Source organism: Canis aureus, chromosome 29 (genome assembly GCF_053574225.1).
Source record: "Canis aureus isolate CA01 chromosome 29, VMU_Caureus_v.1.0, whole genome shotgun sequence".
NCBI lineage: Eukaryota > Metazoa > Chordata > Mammalia > Carnivora > Canidae > Canis > Canis aureus.
Genome location: NC_135639.1, coordinates 604167 through 624347, shown reverse-complemented (window position 1 = coordinate 624347; position 20181 = coordinate 604167). Strand labels below are relative to the sequence as shown.

At 54.7% G+C, this 20181-nt stretch overlaps 1 protein-coding gene across 8 annotated transcripts in view; it reads right to left on the bottom strand.

The window, feature by feature from the left end:
* CFAP46 (cilia and flagella associated protein 46) overlaps positions 1 to 20181 on the bottom strand; it is a 94259-nt gene that overhangs the window by 10531 nt on the left and 63547 nt on the right. For 3 of the 8 annotated variants that reach the window (XM_077877109.1, XM_077877111.1, XM_077877116.1), the window contains exons 38-49: positions 19433 to 19609; positions 18217 to 18352; positions 11842 to 12030; positions 10989 to 11177; positions 9350 to 9484; positions 9096 to 9275; positions 8453 to 8623; positions 2767 to 2864; positions 2278 to 2354; positions 1661 to 1791; positions 1160 to 1281; positions 116 to 195 (exon numbers count right to left, since the gene is read on the bottom strand). In XM_077877109.1, coding sequence (XP_077733235.1) covers positions 116 to 195; positions 1160 to 1281; positions 1661 to 1791; positions 2278 to 2354; positions 2767 to 2864; positions 8453 to 8623; positions 9096 to 9275; positions 9350 to 9484; positions 10989 to 11177; positions 11842 to 12030; positions 18217 to 18352; positions 19433 to 19609 — 1685 coding nt within the window. Of the gene's footprint in view, positions 1 to 115; positions 196 to 1159; positions 1282 to 1391; positions 1792 to 2277; positions 2355 to 2766; positions 2865 to 8452; positions 8624 to 9095; positions 9309 to 9349; positions 9485 to 10988; positions 11178 to 11841; positions 12031 to 18216; positions 18353 to 19432; positions 19610 to 20181 lie in introns of those variants that run through there. The other 5 variants (XM_077877113.1, XM_077877112.1, XM_077877114.1 and 2 more) reach the window with 5 other exon arrangements.

Genomic DNA, 20181 nt, shown 5'->3' with positions numbered 1-20181 from the left:
AGCGCGCTGGGTCCCCCTGTGCTGGCGGCCGGGCAGGCACAGACCCCTCTGGGGAGGCCTGGCCCCCACCCCGCCCAGCTGCCCCCCAGCAGAGCCCCGTCCAGCCCCCACTCACCCTGGGCCTGTGACACCTTCCTCTCCTTGTCTTTGCCCTTTGCCTTCCCAGAATCCGCGACAGCCGTGGGGACCTGCATCCTGGAAGCCAAAGCACGTCCTTGGGTTTTTAAAAACAAGTGAAAATCATGTGCACGAAGAATGGAAAGAACAGCTCTGGACGCCTCCACATCAGGGCGGTGAGTGCCACGAGGCACTTCTCACAGCTCAGGTTTGGGGCCGCCTCCCCATACCAGGGCCCAGGGACGACCGGGCACAGCCAGGCACAGCCAGGACTCTGGATTATCTCTGACCCACTGCCAAGCCCTCTGCCTTCCTCTACTGAGAACAAATCACAGGGGCCGTGCCCCCCACTCCTCCCCTGTACCTGCACCAGGTGCTGCAAGGGCTGGGGGCACAGGGGACCTGAGTGGTGGGGACGAGCCCCCAGAAAGGATTTCCAGCAGAGCAGGGCTTCTCCCCTATGACAGACGCCCCAAGTCGGGCATTCTGGATGTGAAGGGCCCTTTGTGCACTTGCCGTTTGAATTCAGCACCGTCTGATTCGGCACAGACGGAAGCATCAGAGACTTGAACCTCCAGGTGGGAACAGCGTCCCCCACCCCATAGCCAGCCACCCGGCTCACCCTGGGATTCGGGGTCCCGCAGCGCTGGCCTGCAGGCTGAGCTCCCACCCCGTCGGCCCCAGGCGGGGCCCCATATTCCTGCCTACCCCCGGCATTTCGGGGCACTGCTGGGGATGGAGACACGGGGACCCTCCTGTCTGTCTCTGGGCCCGAAACCCACCCCACGGGGTCTTGCAGATGTCGCTGGCCCCTCCCTGGCCCCGCCCACCCCCAGTGGCCCCGCCCCACTCCCTGTGGCCCCGCCCACCCCTCCGTGCCCATCCCTCCGTGGCCCCGCCCCGCCCCGCGGCCCCGCCCACCCCTCCGTGGCCCCGCCCCATGGCCCCGCCCACCCCTCCGTGGCCCCGCCCCATGGCCCCGCCCACCCCTCCGTGGCCCCGCCCACCCGTCCGTGGCCCCGCCCCCAGCCCCCGCAGGCACCTGGCCTCGGGGCCGCCGAGCACGGGGAACAGCGGCCTCAGGTACTCCTCCATGGACGCCAGGACGTCACTGAAGCTCTGCACAGAGTGTCCTTCCCTTTCAGGGTGCACGTTTTCCAGCTCCTGGCTCAACCCAGGCATCAGCCCGCGGTCAGAGCAGAGTGGAAGGACCCTGCAGGGCCCTCGAACCTGCCCTTCGGGAGAAAAGCCTGGGGGCCAGGGGCCCACCCACCCGCCCGCACACGGTGCTCCTGCCGGGGTTGCCTGCCCCCCACCCGAGAGGCCACCCTGGCACCCCCTGCCCCATCGGCTTCTCTGCTGGCATCAGGGAGGCATCGGCACCAGACTCACTCAGGGATGTCAACGATTGGCCACCCTGTGGGGCCCCCAGTCCAGGTGTCCAGCACTGCCTGGGGCCTGCATGGCTGAGGACACACTTGTCCCTCCTGACCCCACCTGCCTGGCGGTGGGAGCAGCCCGGAAGCTGGGCTCAGGGGCTCACCGGGCCTGAGCTCGGGAGCAGGTCCTCATTGTTCACCTCGGCCTGGGTCAGCTCCCGGAACCGCTGGGTGCTGGCCAACAGGCGGGAGAAGGTGGCTGGATTCACGGCCACCCGAGCCACCTTGCAGGAGCCTGTGGAGACCGACACCCCTGCTGTGCCGCCCCATGGCCTCACAGACCCGCCCTTTGGGGCTGAGGACAGAGTGGGGCCGTGCGTGAACGCTGGGAGTGTGGGACAGCATGAGCAAGCCGCCGGCACAGGGCTCCTCCACGTGAGAAGGTGCTGGCCACGGACACAGCTCGCCCGTGGGCGCTCACGATGGCCGTCAGAAGTGGGGACACGGATGGGAGCTTCCCGTGCGTGCTACAGCCTTCCTTTTTTTTAAATGAAATGCTAAGTGGAATCCTGTGCCTGAGGCCTGAGGAGAGCGGGAAGGTGGTGTTTCCAGGAGGGGGAGTGGGGGCCCCAGGGGCTGCCAGGGGTCCGGAAGCACATGCCTCTGCCTCCTTCCCAGGCTCAATGACCCCACCCAGCAAGTGCGTGGAGGGTGGACCTGCCTGTAGCAGCCCCACGGGGTGCGTGCCCCAGGCTCAGGATAAGCACCTCGCAGGACTCACCCCCCACTTGGAGCACCTTCCCTTTGGCCGCCGGGATGGACTTGGGTCTCTCATAAGCAGCACAGTACAGATGGGCCCTGTTGGCAGGACAAAGGGCAGGGTCAAAGCCCGGCTCGTGGGGTCCTAGAGGAGCCCCCGAGATGCTGATTCGGGGAACCAGATACACCCGGCAGGAGTCCCCTCCCCATAAATGGCTTGGCCAAGTCAAGACGCAGCGTTGAAATGGGCCCATCTGGGAGTCATCAGCGGCGAGCTCCCGAGCCAGGCCAGTGCGTCCGGGCCACGGTAAAGGTGGCCTTCAGCAGAGGCACAGGCCCCCGCCATACAGCCTGGCCCCAGCCCATCTCAGTGGGAGCCCCTGCCAGCCCCTGTCTGTCCAGCCTTTGGTCCACGGACAACATGCCCCCCATCGAGGCTGCGTCCCCGCTACCCTGCTACACTTTTAACAGGGCGGGGAACGGCCCCAGAGCAGGAGCAGGAGGGCTTTACCTGTCCCGGGAGTGGTGCAGGATGAGGATCCGAAGGTTAGGCGGGATTTCATTCAGGAGGTTAAAATGCTGCTCGGTGACCGAGAGATTTTGCCAAGCCTGCGTGGGACAGGCAGGAATCAACCGACCGGGCACGATGCAGGCCCAGCCCCTGAGAAGTCCGGGAGGCTCTGAGGGCGTGGGCTGGGGGGCCGTCTACACCGCAGGGCTGGGGCCAGGCCCCCCAGGACTCGTGGAGGCCACAGGGGGGCAGAGGGCGCATGCGGAGTCCACCCAGACCCACGGAGCTGCCCCTCGGGCGACACAAACCTGACCTGCCTGAGAACCCAAAAGGTAAGAGACGGAGCATCCTCCAGCCACCCAGCCTGGTCCATCCTCTGCCTGGTCCCCTGAACGCCACGGGTGTGGACACACTCGTGCCCCCGCCCTCCCCTCTGCTGCGCGTGGCCCGCACCCCACCGGGGGGTGCTCCGCGGCCCTCAGCACAGACCCCCAGTCGCTGAGGAACCAGTTTCACATTTGCAAGCACCCACCGGGGCTGCACTGGCGTCATGTGTGCGGGTGGAGCAGACACACGGAAAGCGGAAAATCCTCAGTGGGCCGCACCGCCTGCCACGGGGAGCCGCAGGCCCGGAGCCCCCCCCGCCCCCAGGGCACCGGGCAGGCTTCCCGGAGAGTCCTGCGCCTGAATGCCCCAGCCTGTGCCCCGCGGGCAGGCCCCACCTTGGCTGCCCTGCCCGGGAAGCTGCTGGAGGCGCGCGAGCAGCTCTGCGGGCGCAGGCCCGGGGCGCAGGTGGGAGGCCCGCCCCGCCCGCGCGCCCTCGCTCCGCCCGCGGCACCTGCTCGGGTCCCGCCGCTCTGGCGCGGGGCTACTGGCAGCTGAACGCAGCTTTAAGTTTTGCATTTCCCTGGTAACCGCTGAAGGTGAGGGCCATTAAAAACGTTTATGGACCATCTGGGTATCTTCTGTAAAATTCCAGTCTTGCAGTTGTTTTTCTCTGTGGGAGCGCCTGTCTTTTTCTGGTGGAAGGGAGCTCGTCCCTTGTATACACAGAATGTGGGCTCTGAGGCTCTCCTCTGGGGCTTGCTTTTTGTTTAAAGTTATTTTTTTTAAGATTTTATTTATTTATTCATGAGAGACATAGAGAGAGAGAGGCAGAGACAAAGGTGGAGGGAGAAGCAGGCTCCATTCAGGGAGCCCGATGTGGGACTCGATCCCGGGTCTCCAGGGTCACACCCTGGGCTGAAGGCAGACGCTCAACCGCTGAGCCACCCGGGCAGCCCTGTTTAAAGTTATTTTAATTTCAAAATAGTTAACACTGCATTATATCCGTTTGGGGTGCACAGTGTCGTGATTCAATACGTGCACGCGTCACCCCAGCTCAAGTGCACACCTTCACCCCCCCGCCTCCCCTCTGCTGACCGTCAGCGGCTTCTCTAGGGCTAACAGTCTATTTCTCGGTTTCTCTCTCTCTTTTTCCCTTTGCTCATTTTGCTTCTTAAATTCCACATATGAGTGAAACCGTATGGTGTTTGCCCTTCTCTGACTGACTTCACTTAGCATAATAGTCTCTGGCTGTATCCACATCATCGCAAATGGCAAGATCTCATTCTTCTTGATGAGTAATATCCCATTGTGTACACGGACCACATCTTCTTTGTCCATTCCTCACTTGATGGACACTTGGGCAGCTTCCAGACCTTGGCTATTGTGTAGTAACGCGGCCACAAACATCGGGGGGCCTGTATCCCTCTGAATCGGTGTGTTTGTATTTCTTGGGTAAATACCCAGGACTGCGTTTGCTGGGTCCTAGGGCAGCTCTATTTTTAACTTTATGAGGAGCCTCCACGCTGTCTTCCAGAGTGGCTGCGCCAGCTTGTGTGCCCGCCGCCAGCAGCTCACCAGGGCTCCCCTTTCTCCCCACCCGAGGTCACGAGGGGGCCGTCTCGTTTTCCCCTAACGCTGTTACGGTTTCCCCCTTCGCGTGTAAGGTCTGCGATGTGGAGGGAGGCCCGGCAGACCCTGCACCACCCTGCCCCGCGGCCCTCAGTGCCACCCTTCACGCAGCGGGCGCTGTGTGGATGCAGCTTGTTCGGGATTTCTTCCGTGCTGTTGGCCCCCTTCTGTGGGTGGTATATTCTCTGTGTCAGCAGCACGCTGCCTTACCTTCTGTTGCTTTAAATGGGTCCTCAGGTTCCGGATAGCAAGTTGGCATTTCTGCACAAATTTTAGACTCCGATTGCCAATTGGTGAAAACAAACAAATAAATAAATGCGTGCCGGGAGCCTGATTTGGCTTCTGCTGCACCTGTGGGTTGACGGCCCACGGGAGGGCTTCCTGTGACTCCCAAGGCCGCCGGGGAGGTCAGGGCAGCGGGGCCCAGATGGCCAGACTCCACCACAGTGTGGCTGCGTCCAGTACTCCTTTCTTAGTTTTTTTGGAGTCTGAATGATCTCCATGATGTCTTTGTATGACTGATGGTGGAATTTGGGGTTTTCTTTCTTTCTTTCTTTCTTTCTTTCTTTCTTTCTTTCTTTCTTTCTTTCTTTCTTTTTTTTTTCCTTTTTGGGCCTTCCTAAATGCTCATCAACTTTATTAGTCCCCTTGGAACCCTTTACCACTGTCGGTTTCTTCTTCCATATTTTGTCTCCTTTCCTTTGATTCTGTTGTATTTATTTGTTACCTTCTATTTTTCTTAGAGGTGTTTTTATTCTAGCTTCTAGAGGCCAAAACCTCGATTACAGTTTTTAAGGTTTCCTCCCTGTGTTCAGGGCTGTATTTTTCCTCTAAGGCCTGCTGTAGACAAGTCTCGTCAGTTTTGACATGTGGTATTTTCATTCCGTAAGTCACTTTAAAATATTTTCTAAATTTCATCCCGATTTCTCCTTTAACTAATTGCTGATGATAAGGGTACTGTTTAATTTCAAATTAATTATAGCTCTCAGCTATGGGCCTTCTTCTAATTTAATTGCCTTGTGGTTAGGACACAGAGGGAATCAGACTCTACTCCCCTGGGAGTCTTCGGGTCCCGGTCGGGAACGGCGGCGGCGGGTCTGCACACGACGGGCTTTCCCCCACGGCCCCGCGTGCCGACTGGGTCTCTGGACGCCGGCCTGTCCGGGGCCCCTTTTATCCCTGTGACTCCTGTTTCGTGCCTATGAGGCTACATCACTGAACATACAGAGTTCGGGTGGGGATCCCTGTGACCGACCCGCGGGGCCCCTGGCTTTCATCTGACGAGTAGCTCCATGACTTGGATACTATTTCTCATCTCTTCCACCCAACATTTCTGTGACCTTGTATGTGCAGCAGGTCTCTTTTAAACAGCGCATGATTAGATTTTGTTTTTCTTTTCAGCCAGTCCGACAATCTTAGTCTGTGACTTGTACGATTTGGCCGATTTACATTTATTTTACTTACATAGATATTTGGGTTTTTATCTCTTATTACCCTGCTTTTTTTTTTTCCTACTGGGACCATAATGTTTTTATATTTCTCTCCCCTCACTCTTTTTGCCTATCTTTGGGATAATAAAATACTATTACTTTTTCCCCCCTTTTTATTAACTTAGTTACACGTTGTTTTACTGGTTACTCTAGGGACTTTGGCCTACTGTGATCTCACAGAAATGTAGCTTTACCCTTCCCTAGCAGGGACAGAGCCTGCACGCTGTACGCTCTGACCCTTCCTGCTTTTTGTATCACCGTCTTTCACTTTACTTCTACAAAATAAGTTAAACTCCACAGGATGTTAAAATTACTATTTTGTACGTTCAAAGTTTATTTCCTTGTACCTAAGCGTTTGCCCTGTAGTATTCTCGGTTCTCTCCTACCTTCCGGTGTTTCTGTCTCGCCCCTCCTCCTAGTGTCGGGTGCTGCGGCCACCTGGTGGCACCTTCGCCCGGGCTCTGCGCCGCCACAGTGGGCAGCGGTCTCCCCTGGCTGCTCGCAGGTGCCCTCGGAGCGCCCATCCTGGGCGGCGGCAGCTGGGCGCACGTGCCCGTGGCTCTTGTGTTCCTCCCGTGTGCAGGAGCTGGCGTTCCCGAGTCTGTGACTCGTGAGTTTGGGGACACGGTAAGCCACTGTCAGGTCACTGCTGCCTCAGCTCCGGGTCACGTTCCCCTGGCCTCTGGACACGGGCCCAGTGTGCACGGCCTTCGGAGGGTCTCTCCCGGGGCGTTTGCCTCTGCTCCGCCTCTCCCACACCCTCCCTCCGCAGCCAGGCGCCTCCTGCCAACCCTTGCTCCCTGCGCCGTGTTGCGCCCCCCGGGGAGACCTCACGCGGCATCTCCCAGAGCCGGTGTCCTGGAGGCCACCTCCTCCCAGGACGGCCCTTACTTCCCAGGCGCTGTGAGTACCACGAAGGAGTTCACCGCTGTCCACAGCTGCAGGCAAGCTCCCCAGGGCCCGGGCGCCGCTGCAGTCCCCAGGCAGGTCACCACAGGCGGCCGCGTGCCCCAGCGGGCGGCACTGACGCGGGCAGGCTGCTGCCGACAGCTTCCCGTCCCGGGAGCTGTCACAGGGCTTGCGAGGACAGCGGCTCTTGCTGTGGCTGCCGCGGTGGCCTGGCTGTGGTCCGCAGCCGCACCCCCACCTGCAGCCGACCCAAGCCTGCGACTGCTCTGTGCCCCTGACCAGGCCAATGCAGGGCTCCACAAGGACCCTTGGAACAGCAGCAGGAGGAGACGTCACAGCACCCGTGATGGAGTTGGCCGCCCGGCACCCGTCCCGACCCCCCTTCCGCCCTGACCCTGTCCCGCCCAACCTCGTCCCGATCCCGTCCTGCCCCAGACAGAGCCCCTGCCCTCCCCGCAACCGGCCCCGTCCTCAGCACTGCACGTGCATTGATGTGTCTGGTCCCTCAACTGTCCTCTGAGGTGAGCGCTAGGTTACCCCCACCCCGGCCTCAGTGGACACACATGGATGTGTCCTCCAAGGGCGGTGCCTGGCTGTGCTGCTTCTCCTGGGGGACTGGCCTGCTGGTCCCTGTGCCTCTGACGGCCGTGCTGCTCTTCAGGAGGAGAGCAGACTTTCCAGCAGTGGGGTTAAGGCGCTGGCTCTCAGCCAGGGTGATTCTGGGGACCTTGTGGCTGCCGCAGCTAGGGAGGGGCTGCCAGCACCTGCTGCGAGGAGGCCATGGATGGGGCTCAACGTCCCACGGCGCACTGGACGCCCCTCCGCAAACGACGGTGCGGCCCCAAGCATCAGAGGGAGAAGGGAAGCCTCGGCTGAAGGGCCGAAGTCAGACCCACACAAGTGGGCACGGAAACAACAGGGGAGGCAGACGAATGGCATCGAGTGCCCCTAGCCCGTCATCCCGATTTGTTGCAGTTCATCAAGTTCCATTTCTTTAACCCCCCAATTCACACCTGCTCATCCAAGCAAAAGAGGATGTGCTGGTATCTGCAGTGGTCTCCTGCGGCTGAAACAAGTGCGCCCCCCAGGACACCCTCAGGGGCCCTGTCCCCTCCCGCAGTCTGCTGCAGGCCCGGGCCCCACCCGCCACCAACCAGGTGAGCTGCTAGCCCACAAGGCCCTCGGGGAAGAGGAGGCCAGGAGGGTGAGAGGCACCCCCAGAACTACACAGCTGGCAAGAGGCCGAGCTGGAGCATGCTGCCATCAGCTGGCAGCAGCAGGGTGGCACTGCAGAGCTGCATGGCCAGGGCAGGCTGCGCGGGCTCGCTCACCTTGGAAATGACAGCCAGCCTCTGCTTCACACTCGCAAACAAGCTGGTGGACATCCTCCCCTTCTGCTTCAGCTGGTGCTGGAGCTGCATCAGGGCTGCCAGCTGCGAGCTGCTGGTGTTGGCTGTGGCCGTGAACAGGACATCCCGCATCATCTCTGAAGCCGAGCAGCTCTGAACAGACACAGGAGGGCGCCACGGGGCTGAGCTCAGCCCTGGGCCTGGGCGGGGGGGGGGGGGGGGGGGGGGGGGGGGGGGGGGGGGTGCCCATGCGGGAGGGTGGCAGGGGCTGCTACTTGGGATGCTGTGCTTCTCCTGGCCACCGGCAGTCCCCAGGCCCTTCACCACTGTGCCCCCGGCACCTGCCCACTTCTGGGCTCTAGAACATGAGGCCTAGTGAACCAACGGGAAGTGAGTAATAGGGGCGGGGGCTCAGAGGGGCCTCAGGGGGATGGGACAGCCTTCCCTACTTCTTCCAGGGCGGAAGCTCCCTCCCCAGCTGAGCACCACTTTCTCAAGGCAGAGACCTGCCCTATAGCCTGGCTGGCCAGCCCACCAGCAGGAGGAGTGCCGGGTGCTCAGGGAACTCCCCTTCCCAGGTAGGCCCAGCTGGGCCTCGAGGCAGGGGCACAGAGCAGAGCCGTACCTGAGAGAGCGCCAGGAACTGGCAGGTGGTGGCGGGGTCCAGGGTGCCGGTGCACTCCACCATTTCCAGGCTGGCGGCCGCGGCAACGTCCAGGAGGCAGCTGCCCAGGGCGACCTGCATGCACTGCAGCAGCACCTCGGAGGCCTGGGCCAGGTAGCGCTGGGCCAGCACCAGTCTCCTCTGCAGGGGCCAAGGCTCAGGCTCAGGTGGGCTCTGCGGGCAGGGCATTGCGGGGCAGGTGAGCGCGGCCGTACCTGCAGGTCCGAGCCCTTCCTGGTGTGCTCCTCGGGGCTGGCCCTCATGGCCCGCGGGTCCCGGCAGTGATCCTCGCCCACCCCGTCCTCTGTGATGGTTTCTAGACGCCTAAGGCTGCTCAGCTCAGTGCCCGCCTATGGAGAAGAAGCCTCTTATCAGCCGGCATCTGCCACACGGCCACGCCCGGGGGCGCTGGTCTCCCTTGGGGCATCCCTGTGGACCCCTCAGTGCGGCGTGCTACGGGCAGTGGTCAGGCCTGTCGCCGATGGGGCTGACCCGCAGGGGCCTGGCCCAGGAGCGCTGGCGGCTGGTGGGTGAGCCTGTGTGGGGAAGCAGCTCTGGAGAAGCAGAGCAGTGCAGTTCTGTGCTTGCTCAGCAGTCCTTCAGGCACTGGCACCAGCCAGCATTGTGCCACCAGGAGGAGTCAGGTGCCCACCGCCCCCGGGTGCCAGGGACGAATGTTCAGACAAGCCCTCATGGGGACCTGGGCCTCCCTGACTGCAGGACAAGCCACCCTGAGGAGGACCTAGGGGTGCCGGGGGATCTCCAGGGGGTGTGTGGCAGCAGGTAAGAACTCGGGGTGAGGGGGAGCCCCGGGGTCTGTTGGGTCATGACAGGGAGCAGCAGGCAAAGCCCGGCTGGGGAACGGGGCTGATGGACGTGCTTCTTGAAAGCCACCTGCACCCAGTCACAAAGGACGTAGCACGTGTTTCCCAGGTGGCGCCTCTGCGAGGGAGCATCCTTGGTGCGGCTCCATAAACAAGGACCCAACCCCAAGGGGAGGCGCTGCCCAGGCCACATCTCTGGTCCACGCCCACCTGACTCAGAGCCACGGGCAGGTGCTCAACAAACAGACTGAGCGAGAGGCCAAAACTCCACCATCTCCCCCAAATGTGAGTCCAGCCTTGGGTCCTGGGATCCAGTTAATCCAGCAGGATGGCCAATCACACAGGGGTACAGAGCCCAGCCGCTCGGGCTGGGGGTCTTCCTAAAAGCCTGGCTTTGCCTTTGGGCGGGTGCCTTCCAGTGGCAGAAGCGGCACCTGCAGAGGCATCTCGGATGGCGGCCTGGAGCTCCTACAGCCCTCGGTGGTGGTGGCTGTCACCCACGCTCCTTAGGAGGGGTGGGGTGCTCCCTGGGGGGTGCTCCCTGGGAGCACCAGTCCTCCTGGGCAGCCTTGCAGGGGGCTCTGCAGAAGGGAGCAAGCCTGAGTGTGTGACACGGCCAGTGCCTGGGCTTCACCAGACAGTGCGGGTGGAGGAGGAGCGTTAAGAGGGCTCGGGGTTCCCTGCTGCACGTGAGGAGGGGGGCTCAGCACTCAGCACTCAGGCGGACCCCAGGCTCCCTGGAGGAGAGCAGCCGAGGTGCAGGGGGGACGCCAGGAGCCACGACGTGCTGGACACATCTGGGCTGGGACGTCCTGCCCTTGCTCACTCCCCTCCCTCCAGGGCCCATCCCCAGAAGTCCGTGTCTCTCCCACCCACTGGTCCCACCGGACAGACAACTTCCAGCCTTTTCTCCCTTTCTCGGGTCACAGCACCCTTCTTAAGCAGGGACAATTCGAGGCCTATTTCATGTCCCAGCTCTTACGAGATTAGTGGGAGGGCTCGTGGGTGAGCTAGAAGCAGGGGCACATACCAAGGGGCCCTCCTCCCAGTAGTGGGCGGGGCGCATGGGGTCTGCCTGCGTGGCCAGCAGGCGGAGGGCCTTCCCGGCCAGGCCCAGGACCTGAGCGCGGATCTCCACGCAGCCGCTGCACAGGGAGTGCAGACTCCCCAGCTGCGCCAGCACCGCGTGTGCCAGGGTCCGCTTCAGCGTGAACCATTCCTGCAAACACAAACCGCCTGGTCACCTTCACCTCGCCTTGGGAAGTGCAGAGGCCCACCCTCTGTCCCCTCTGGACCTCCCCCCACCCATCCAGTCCCTGAGATCCCCGGTCTAACACCCCGGGGTGGCAACATCCAAGCACTCTGACCTTTGGCACCTTTGGCATTGGGGGAGGTCACAACAGTCTGCTTAGATAATCTTATTCGGGGCTCGTGGGAAATACATTAGCTTGTATCGAGTTCGATTTTGGGGCTATCTTTGATGTATTTATAGTTACATCAAGGTAATTTGATTCGTGGCACATGGAATCCAAGATGTCTGAAATAGCAGGATGTTTCCTTCCAATATTTTGCAAATTCAATTTTTTAAAAAACAAAATGAATTCACCTTTGTAGAGCTCTTTAACATGCTGACATAATTAAGTCAAAGCAAATGCATACCCTGGGTAAGAGAGTGCAATGCACCGAGGAACGTCCCCCAGGAGAACCCCCCTCCGCAGCCGTCAGACTGAGGAAAGGCCCCCAGGGCCCTGGGAGCCGCTGGGGCGAGCACACACTGGCGGCCTGGGAGCTGGGCGCCGCGCATCCTCCTGGCCACTCCTGCGTCCCAGCACGGCGCCCCGCGGACCGGAGCAACGGGCCCACGTCGTCTTGGGGACGGTTACCAGGCCTACGGAGGTGTAGTCCCTCGTGCTCTGCAGGTAGTCGGCCAGCAGCTTGTCCACAGAGCTCTGCTCCAGCTGCCGAGCCAGGGCCTCGGCCCACATGAGCTGCAGCATGTCCAGCGACACTTCTGCGAGGTGCAGCCGCAGGTGTGCCAGCTTCCTCATCAGAGGCGTGTTAATGTTCTGCAACTGGGCGTGCCAGACACACACGGTCAGAGCGCCATGATGAGCACAACGCCTGTGTCCCGCACCCCCAAGCCCTCACGGCCCTTTCTAACCAGCCCCTCCCTCCCGAGCAGCCCGGGGCCACACTCCTGCACCACGAGCTGGTTTGCAGTTTCCAGGGTTTTGTACCAGGGGGTCACACGGCACGTGCACACTCTGGCCTCTGCCACTCGCATAATTAATTACTCCAGACCCATCCGTGGTACTGCCTGTGCTCACACCCTTTCACTGACCAGGAGTACCTGTCGTCATACAGGTGGGCCCCAGTGCACTTATCCACTCAACGCTGGGGGCTACTGCAAACACAACGGCCATGAACACGCATGCACGAGCTTCCGTGTGGCCGTGCAAATTCCCAGGAGTGGGGAGCTGGCTCCTCCAGTGGCCTGTGTTTAACTGCCAAGCTGTGGTCCGTGCTACACCCCGCACGACGATAAAGAGAGCTCGGTCCCCCCCCACGTCCTTGCTAACGTTTGCTTGCTTGGTCTTTTCAATTGTAGCCACTTGAATAGATGTCTGGTGGTTTCCCTGACTCATCCCTTCGTGTAATTATTTACCATCCACCTATTTTCTTAGAGAAATGTCTGCTCAACTGTTTGCCTACTTTTTATGTTTTTTTTTTTAATTTTAAGAGTGTTCTATATTCTGAATACAAGACCTTGTCAGTTACATGGTTTGCAAATATGTTCCCCCCCCAGTGTGCGCCTTGTCTTTTCATCCCCTGAATAGTGTCTTTTGAAGAGCAGACTCCAGTTTATCCATTTATTATTCTCTCGTGGATCGTGTTTTTGTTGTCGTATGTAAGGAGTCTTCACTGAATCCAAGGTCCCAAAGGTGTTTTCCTCTAGAAATACAGTTTCAGCTCTTACCTTCAGGTCTATGATCCACTTGGGGTCAATCTTCCGTCTGGTGTGAGGGATGAACTGCAGTCTGTGGTTTGGGTGTGGATGTCAGTTGCTCCAGCATCAGTTTTGAAGAGTAGCCTTTCTTCACTGAATTACCTTTGCTCTTTGGTAGAAAAGCAATCTTCTGCCGGTCTGTGTGTCTATTTCTGGATTCTCTGTTACGTTCCATGATCTGCTCAGCTTATTTTTACACTAAAGCCACAGTTTTGATTCCTGTCATTTTATAATAAGTCTTTTAAAAAATCAGATAGTGTTTGATCTCCAACTCAGTTTTTCTTTTTTAATTTATTTTATTTCATTTATTTATTTTTTTAGCTTTTCTTTTTTAAAGTTGGGTTTGCTATGTTACATCTTTTGCAATTCCAAATGAATTCTAAAATATTTTTTTTTCAATTTCTATTAAAAAGCCTGTAGCTTCTTGGTCAGGATTGCAGAAAATGTATTGAGATCTTAGTAATATCAAGTCTTCTGGTCCGCGAACATGGTATATCTCTCCATCTATTTAGGTTTTCTTCAATTTCTCTCAATGATGTTTTCTTGTTCTCAGGGGTAAGCTTTCACTTTTTTTGACAAATTTCATTTTTATGCTGTCAAATGCTATTGTTTTTGAATTTTTAATACTTGATCAATTGTTGCAAGTATACAGAAATAAAAAATTAATACTTGCCTATTGTTCTCATGTCCTGAAGCCTTACTGTAATCACTTGTTAGTCTTAGTACATTTATTACCATTTTTGTAGGTTGCAGGAGATTCTTTTTTTTTTTTTTTTTTAAGAGAGAGAGAGCGCTCAAGCATGCAAGCAGGCAGGGGAGGGGCAATGGAAGAGGTAGAGAGAACCTTGAGTAGCCTCCTCATCCAGTGTGGAGCCCGGCATGGGACTCAATCTCAGCACCCTGAGATCATGACCTGAGCTGAAATCAAGAGTTAGACACTTAACCAAGGTGCCACCCAGGTGCCCCTGCATGACATTTTCTATACAGATGATCATGTCATCTGTAAACAAAGATAATTTTACTTCCTTTTAATTTCTTTCTCTTACCTATTGAGCTGGCTACAACTCAAGTATAATTCTGAATGAAGGTGGGGAGAAGGCACGCTGCCACCTTAGTGCTTTGCTTTCATGACTAAGTGTGACATGAGCCCTAGTGTTTTCACAGATGCCCTGTATCAGCTTGAGGAACATCCCTTCTATTAATAGTTTGCTAAGAGTCTTTTTTTTCCATCAGGGATGAGTGTTGGGTTTTGTCAACTGAGGTTATGGTATGGGTTTTTTAATTTTTTAAAAAATACAGTGAACCATGGGATCCCTGGGTGGCTCAGTGGTTTGGCACCTGCCTTTGGCCCAGGGCACGATCCTGGAGTCCCAGGATTGAGTCCCATGTCAGGCTCCCAGCATGGAGCCTGCTTGTCCCTCTGCCTGTCTCTCTGCCTGTCTCTCTCTCTCTCTCTCTCTCGAATAAATAAATAAAATCTTTAAAAAAAATACGGTGAACCAAATTGACTTTTGAACGTTAAACAAACCCAGGATAGCCCCAACTTGGCACTGATGTATTATCCTTCTTACATATTACATATATTAATTTGCTAAAATTTTGTTTACAACTTTTGCATCTGTGCTCTTGAAGAATAATGATCTGTAATTTTTGTTTTGGTATCAGGGTCATACTAGCCTTACAGAGTAGGGATGTGTTCCCTCCTTCTCAATTTTCTAGAAGACTTTGTGTTGAATTGATATTATGCTTCCCTTAAATGCTTGCTAGGACTCACCAGTAAAACCACCTCGGTCTGATGTTTTCTTTGTGGATAGACTATAAATTCCATTTCTTTAACAGATGGAGGGCTACTCAGGTGATTTATTTCTTTTTGAGTGAGTTTTGGTTGTTTGTGTCTTTCAGGGAATTGTTCTATATCATCATAAAACTGTTCAGAATATTCCCTTAGTATCTTTTTAAATACACGTAGGTTCAATGGTGATGTTACATCTCTTGTTTCAGATATTGATTATTTAGGTCCTCTCTTTTTTTTTTTCTGATCAGTCTGGACAAAGTGTATGCATTTATTCATCTCAAATAACAACTTGTGGTTTTACTGATTTTACCTTTTATTTTTATGTTTCCTATTTCACTGATTTCTACTCTGATCTTTAATTTCCTTTCTTCTGCTTATTTGGAGTTTGCTCTTCTTCTACTTTATTAGAGTGAAGGCTAAGTTCACTAGTTTGGGATCTTTTTTCTTTTGTCATATGGTTATTTAGTGTTATAAGTTTCCCCCTGAGCATTACAATTAGAGACATCTTAAAAAGTGACATGTATTTTTTTCTCCCTTCAGTTCAGAAATACTTTCCCTTTTGATTTGTTCTCTGGCTCATAGTTATTTTGATGGATGCTATTTACTTTCCACATATTTGGGTATTTCACCCATAGCTTTCTGGTTTTGTTTTGTTTTTTAATTGAGGTAAAACTCATATAACATAAAATTAACCGTTTTAAAGTGTACAATTCAGTGGTACTTAGTGCATTCACAACTTTGTGCAGCACCACCCCACCTACCTCCAAGATGTCTCATCATTGCAATGGGAAACCCCATCCCCCATGTCTTATGTCCCTCTCCGGCCCCCTCCCCCACAACCACTAACCAGCTTTCTGTCTATGGACTTAACTGTTCTATCTTTTATGCTGCTTTTTGATTTCTACTTTAATTGCATTGTGGTCTTGGTTTACAAATATATTTTTTTCCCTTAAATCTGCTTGTATTTATTGAGAATCGTTTTATGTTTATGATCCAGAGTACGGTCTATTGTGGAGAATGTCTTGTGTGCACACAAAACAAAAAGAATGTGATTCTGCTATTGCTGGGTGGAGTGCTGTATAGATTGGTTGGTGGTGGTGTTCAAATCTTCTAGTTCTTTGCTTGCTTTATGCCTCCTTGTTCTATTAATATTAATATTGAAATCTCTGGCTGTAATTGTAGATTTGTTTATTCCATCGGATGTGACAAGCTTTTACTTCATTTTGAAAATCTGCTGTTGGGCCGTTAGACATTGAGAACATTATGTCTTCTTGGTTAGTCGATCCCATTACATTGTGAAATGAACTCCTCTGTCCCTGGTGATGCTCCTTCTCTGAAGCCTGCTTTGCCCGATGTGAATGAACGTAGCCACCCCAGCTTTCTTTTGATGAAGGTCAGCATGTTTATCTTTCCCCACCTTTTTGAGTTTATTCATGTCTTTATATTTAAAGTGGCTGTCCTGCAGGCACACAGTTGTAGCACATAGTTGGGTTTTGCTTCTTCATATGGTCTGACAAGTCTGTCATTTACTTGGCCGTTCAGACCATTCTGATTTACCGTGATTGCTGATATGACTTGGTTTGAGGGCATCATCCTGCTGTTTGTTTTCTCTATGTTCCACTGGTTCTTTATTCTCTTTTCCCCTTTTCTGCTTTCTTGAGGAACAAGTGAATGATTTTTTTTTTTGGATTTCCTTTCCTCTCCCTTCTTGGCTTATGAGGTATACCTCTTTGTTCTGCAATTTTCATAATTGCTTCACGGTTTGTGGTGTATTTTAACACTTCACATAGAGCACAAAAATCCTTCACACTATTGTTGTCATACACCTCATCTTTTACAAGCGTTATAAACCTGATGCTACGTTGTTATTATTTTTGCTTGAAAAGCCAGCTATCTTTTAGAGAGATTTAAATAATAAAAGAAAATCTTTGTAGGTTTTGCCAGGTAGCTCACCCTGTCAACGCCCTTCATTCACTTGTACAGGTCATATTTCCATTTGGTATCATTTTCCTTCTGCCTCCAAGACCACTTTGCTTGTTCCTGTTGTGTGTCTGCTGCTGATGTGTTCTCTTGGCTCTTGAATGTTGGGGGGAAAATCTTTATTTCACCTTAATTTTGGAAAGATGTTCGTGCTGGGTACAGATCAGCAGTTCTTTCTCCTAGTACCTTACAGATACTTCACTGTATCTGAATCTGTGCTTCGCTGTCTCCTGAATCCTACTGCTTCTGGTTTCTGCTGTCACCTGACCTCTGCTGCTCTGTACATAAAATATGCTCTTCCACCTGCCTGATCTTAAGGAAATCTTCTAATCACCAGTTGTAAGCAGTTGGGTTATAACATGCCTTAGCATCGCTTCAGTGCTCTTCATAGTTATTGAGCTTCTTGGATCTGTGGGTTTATGGGTCTTTTTATTAAATTTGGAAGTTTCAGCCATTATTTCCTCAAATATTTAATGTCCACTCCTATTCCTCCTCTTCTTGCAAGATTCCAGTTATTGCACACGTACCCGTGCTCGGGACATGCTAACTGGTGTTCTGGTGATGTCAGCTTCCGTTCTCTTTCCTCCTCGTCCACCACTACTGGTTTCTCCCCCATTTTCAGGTCCTCTGACCAGCTGCAGTCTCTGCCGTGTATCTACGCCATGCACGCTTCATCACACACATTGTGGTTTTTGCCCCTAAAAGTTCATTCTTGCTCTTTTTACACCTTCAATGTCTCTACTTAGCTTTCTGAGCATACAGAATGCGGTCAGTAGTAGCTTTTAACACCCCTGTTGTTGTATTCTGGTATCTGTGCCGATTCTCAGCTGGTCTTCATGGATTATTCCACATGTTATAAGCTATGTTTTCCCCTCTTTTTGGCATGGTAATTTTGCATGCAATTTTCGATTGGGATTTCGGCGTGATGATTTTTCATTGGTTGCCAGACATCATGCAACTTGTTTTTTTGGCAGATGGACATTCATGCTCCTACTTTCACTTTTGCTCTGGGACCACCATATGCAGACACTGTAGTCCTCTCAGGTCTATGACTCTTCAGGCAGTTCTGGGGCAGGTCTCATCAGGGCAGCTTATCCCGGATCGAGACAAGACCTTCCCTCTGCTCTGTGCCGTGCTCTGGGTCATGAGGTTGTCCAGTCTGGCCAGTGGGAGCAGGTGCTGCTCCAAGTGGCACCGCACTGACCCATTGGGCCCCTGCAGCTGTGGTGAGTGTGGACATGGGTGGGGCCGTCTGCTCGGGGTTGACGGTGCCCATGCTGACATCTAGTGTGTTGAAAATCTGTGTCACATTTTTGTCTACTTTTTGGTTATTTTGGAAGGGAGAGCAAATCTTGTCACTTACTGCACCTCAGCCAGAAGTGGGAGCCGGCAGCTTGTTTAGGGCAAGTGCGGGGCATGTCTGTGTGTGCCACGGGGGTGCTCTGGGCTGCAGGGAGGGACCCAGGACAGACTCACCTCCTGCACGGACAGTAAGCCCCGCACGTGGCGGAACAGCTCCTCAGCCTCAGCCACGGCTGTCTGGACCAAGTCATGGGCTTCTAGGTGGTACGCCATTTTTTGCTCTTCATCTTTCTCATTTTGGGCACATAATCTTTGTAAGACGGAAGAGTGGAATTTAGAATAAAAATTTCAAGCATTATGCCAACAGTATTAACAAAACGCAGAGTATATGTAATTTTTAAATAATCATATGGTATTTTTATTTGTACTTCAAGCTTTCTGATGTTTTATATGTAAAGATATTGTTACTATATCTTAGCACAGTAAAATTAAATCTATGCCTGACAGAACCAGTGAACCAATACCACAACATTAACTGTGCTGATTTAACCACCTTGTTTTCCTATTTGTGCTTTTCTGCATTTCTAAAAGTTCTATGATGTCATATATCAATTTCACTGTAATAGGATCAAGGTTATATTCCCCAAGTGTCCAGGTTTCTTTTCCCTCCCAAAGGCTGTTTTTAAGACCTTACACAGGATTGGCCTGCTTTGCTTCGAAATGTCTGCGTGTCCACCAAGCACATGGGTGGCCTGGGGCCAGAATGATGGAGGGCAGGTGAGAGAGGGAGGGCGGTTCCTGAGGCCTGGCCTCGTTCCTCTGCCTCTGGGCCAGCCCTTGCCCTCGATGACAGTGGGGACTCTGAGAGGTAGCACGAGGGAGGCTGACAGACCTGGAGCCAGTGTGAGCAGGTGCATGTATGTGAACACCTGTGAGTGCTCATGGGTAATGTGTACATGTGGGCGTGGCCTGTGTTGGCACAAATGTGACCACTGTGTGAGCGCTGTGGGGGTATGTCCGTGTGTTTGCAGAGACGGAGCCCATGGGATGCTGAGTAGACGGCACGAGAGTGAGGACACCCCCCTGTGCTGCTGCCCTGGAGGGAAGTGCAGGCGACCACAGGGTCAGGGCCAGGAGGAGGAGGTTCTGTTGCACGACAATGGGGCCCAATGGGGGCTTGACCTAGGAGAGCTGGGCATGGGGTCAGGACATGGGGCAGGAGGTGGGGGCAAAGAGGGGCAAGAGGGGGAAGGGCTGGTGCAGCCTGGGGGAGCCGCATGCAGGGCTTGGGCACGGTGACGGTCACTGAACGAGTGACAGGCTGGCCCTGACTGTGCTCAGAGGGCCAGCCCCTCCGTCGCCTGGGAGGGCCCACAGCAGGGCTGCTCACCTCTTTATCTTTGCGCGCTCTAGTTTTATATTCACACAATTCTGTGGGCAGCCCCAGGTGATCAACTTTTTCTCAATCTCCATCAAGCGATCATCCATTTCGCTCAGTCGAAACAAGCCTTCGGGAGGTTCTCCACTGACTAGCTCCTGAGCAGCCCTGATCTGGAGGCTCACGCACCTGCAGGGGACACGGACCATCCCATGCAGTGACTGCAGTCTGGGCAGCATCACCTGACGCCAGAGGAAACACCTGAGCGCACCCCCCACAGGCCAGAAACCACCCAGGCCACATGCTTCCCCCGCAACGTCATTGAGTTGGAAAGTAGCAGCCCCCACCCCGGCATCACCTGCTTTGGGAAATTCAAAACCACTGTCCTATGACTCAGGGGCAGAAAAGGAAACCCACGCGGAAGGGACAGGCTTCACACATGCAACGGTGGGGTGCTGCCGGGGGTGTCCCAGCGTCTGCAGTAGGAGCGGGAAGAGGGGAAGGGGAACAGGCACGGACGGCCACGGAGAGTCACGGGCAGCCCCTCCCAGATACAGAGCCAAGAACTTAGCAAAGACAACCAAAAATGAGGAAAACCAAAGTCAGACAAGCCTCCGTTGCTCTGGTCGAGATAGGACAGGCTGCCTCTCTGTTACGGTCGTTGAAGGGTGGGGTCCAGCTCTGAGGTAGGAGGAGAGCCAGGGCACGGGGTACGAGGCAGGGGACGGCCTTATGACAAAGACTCTGTGAAGTTCCGGGAC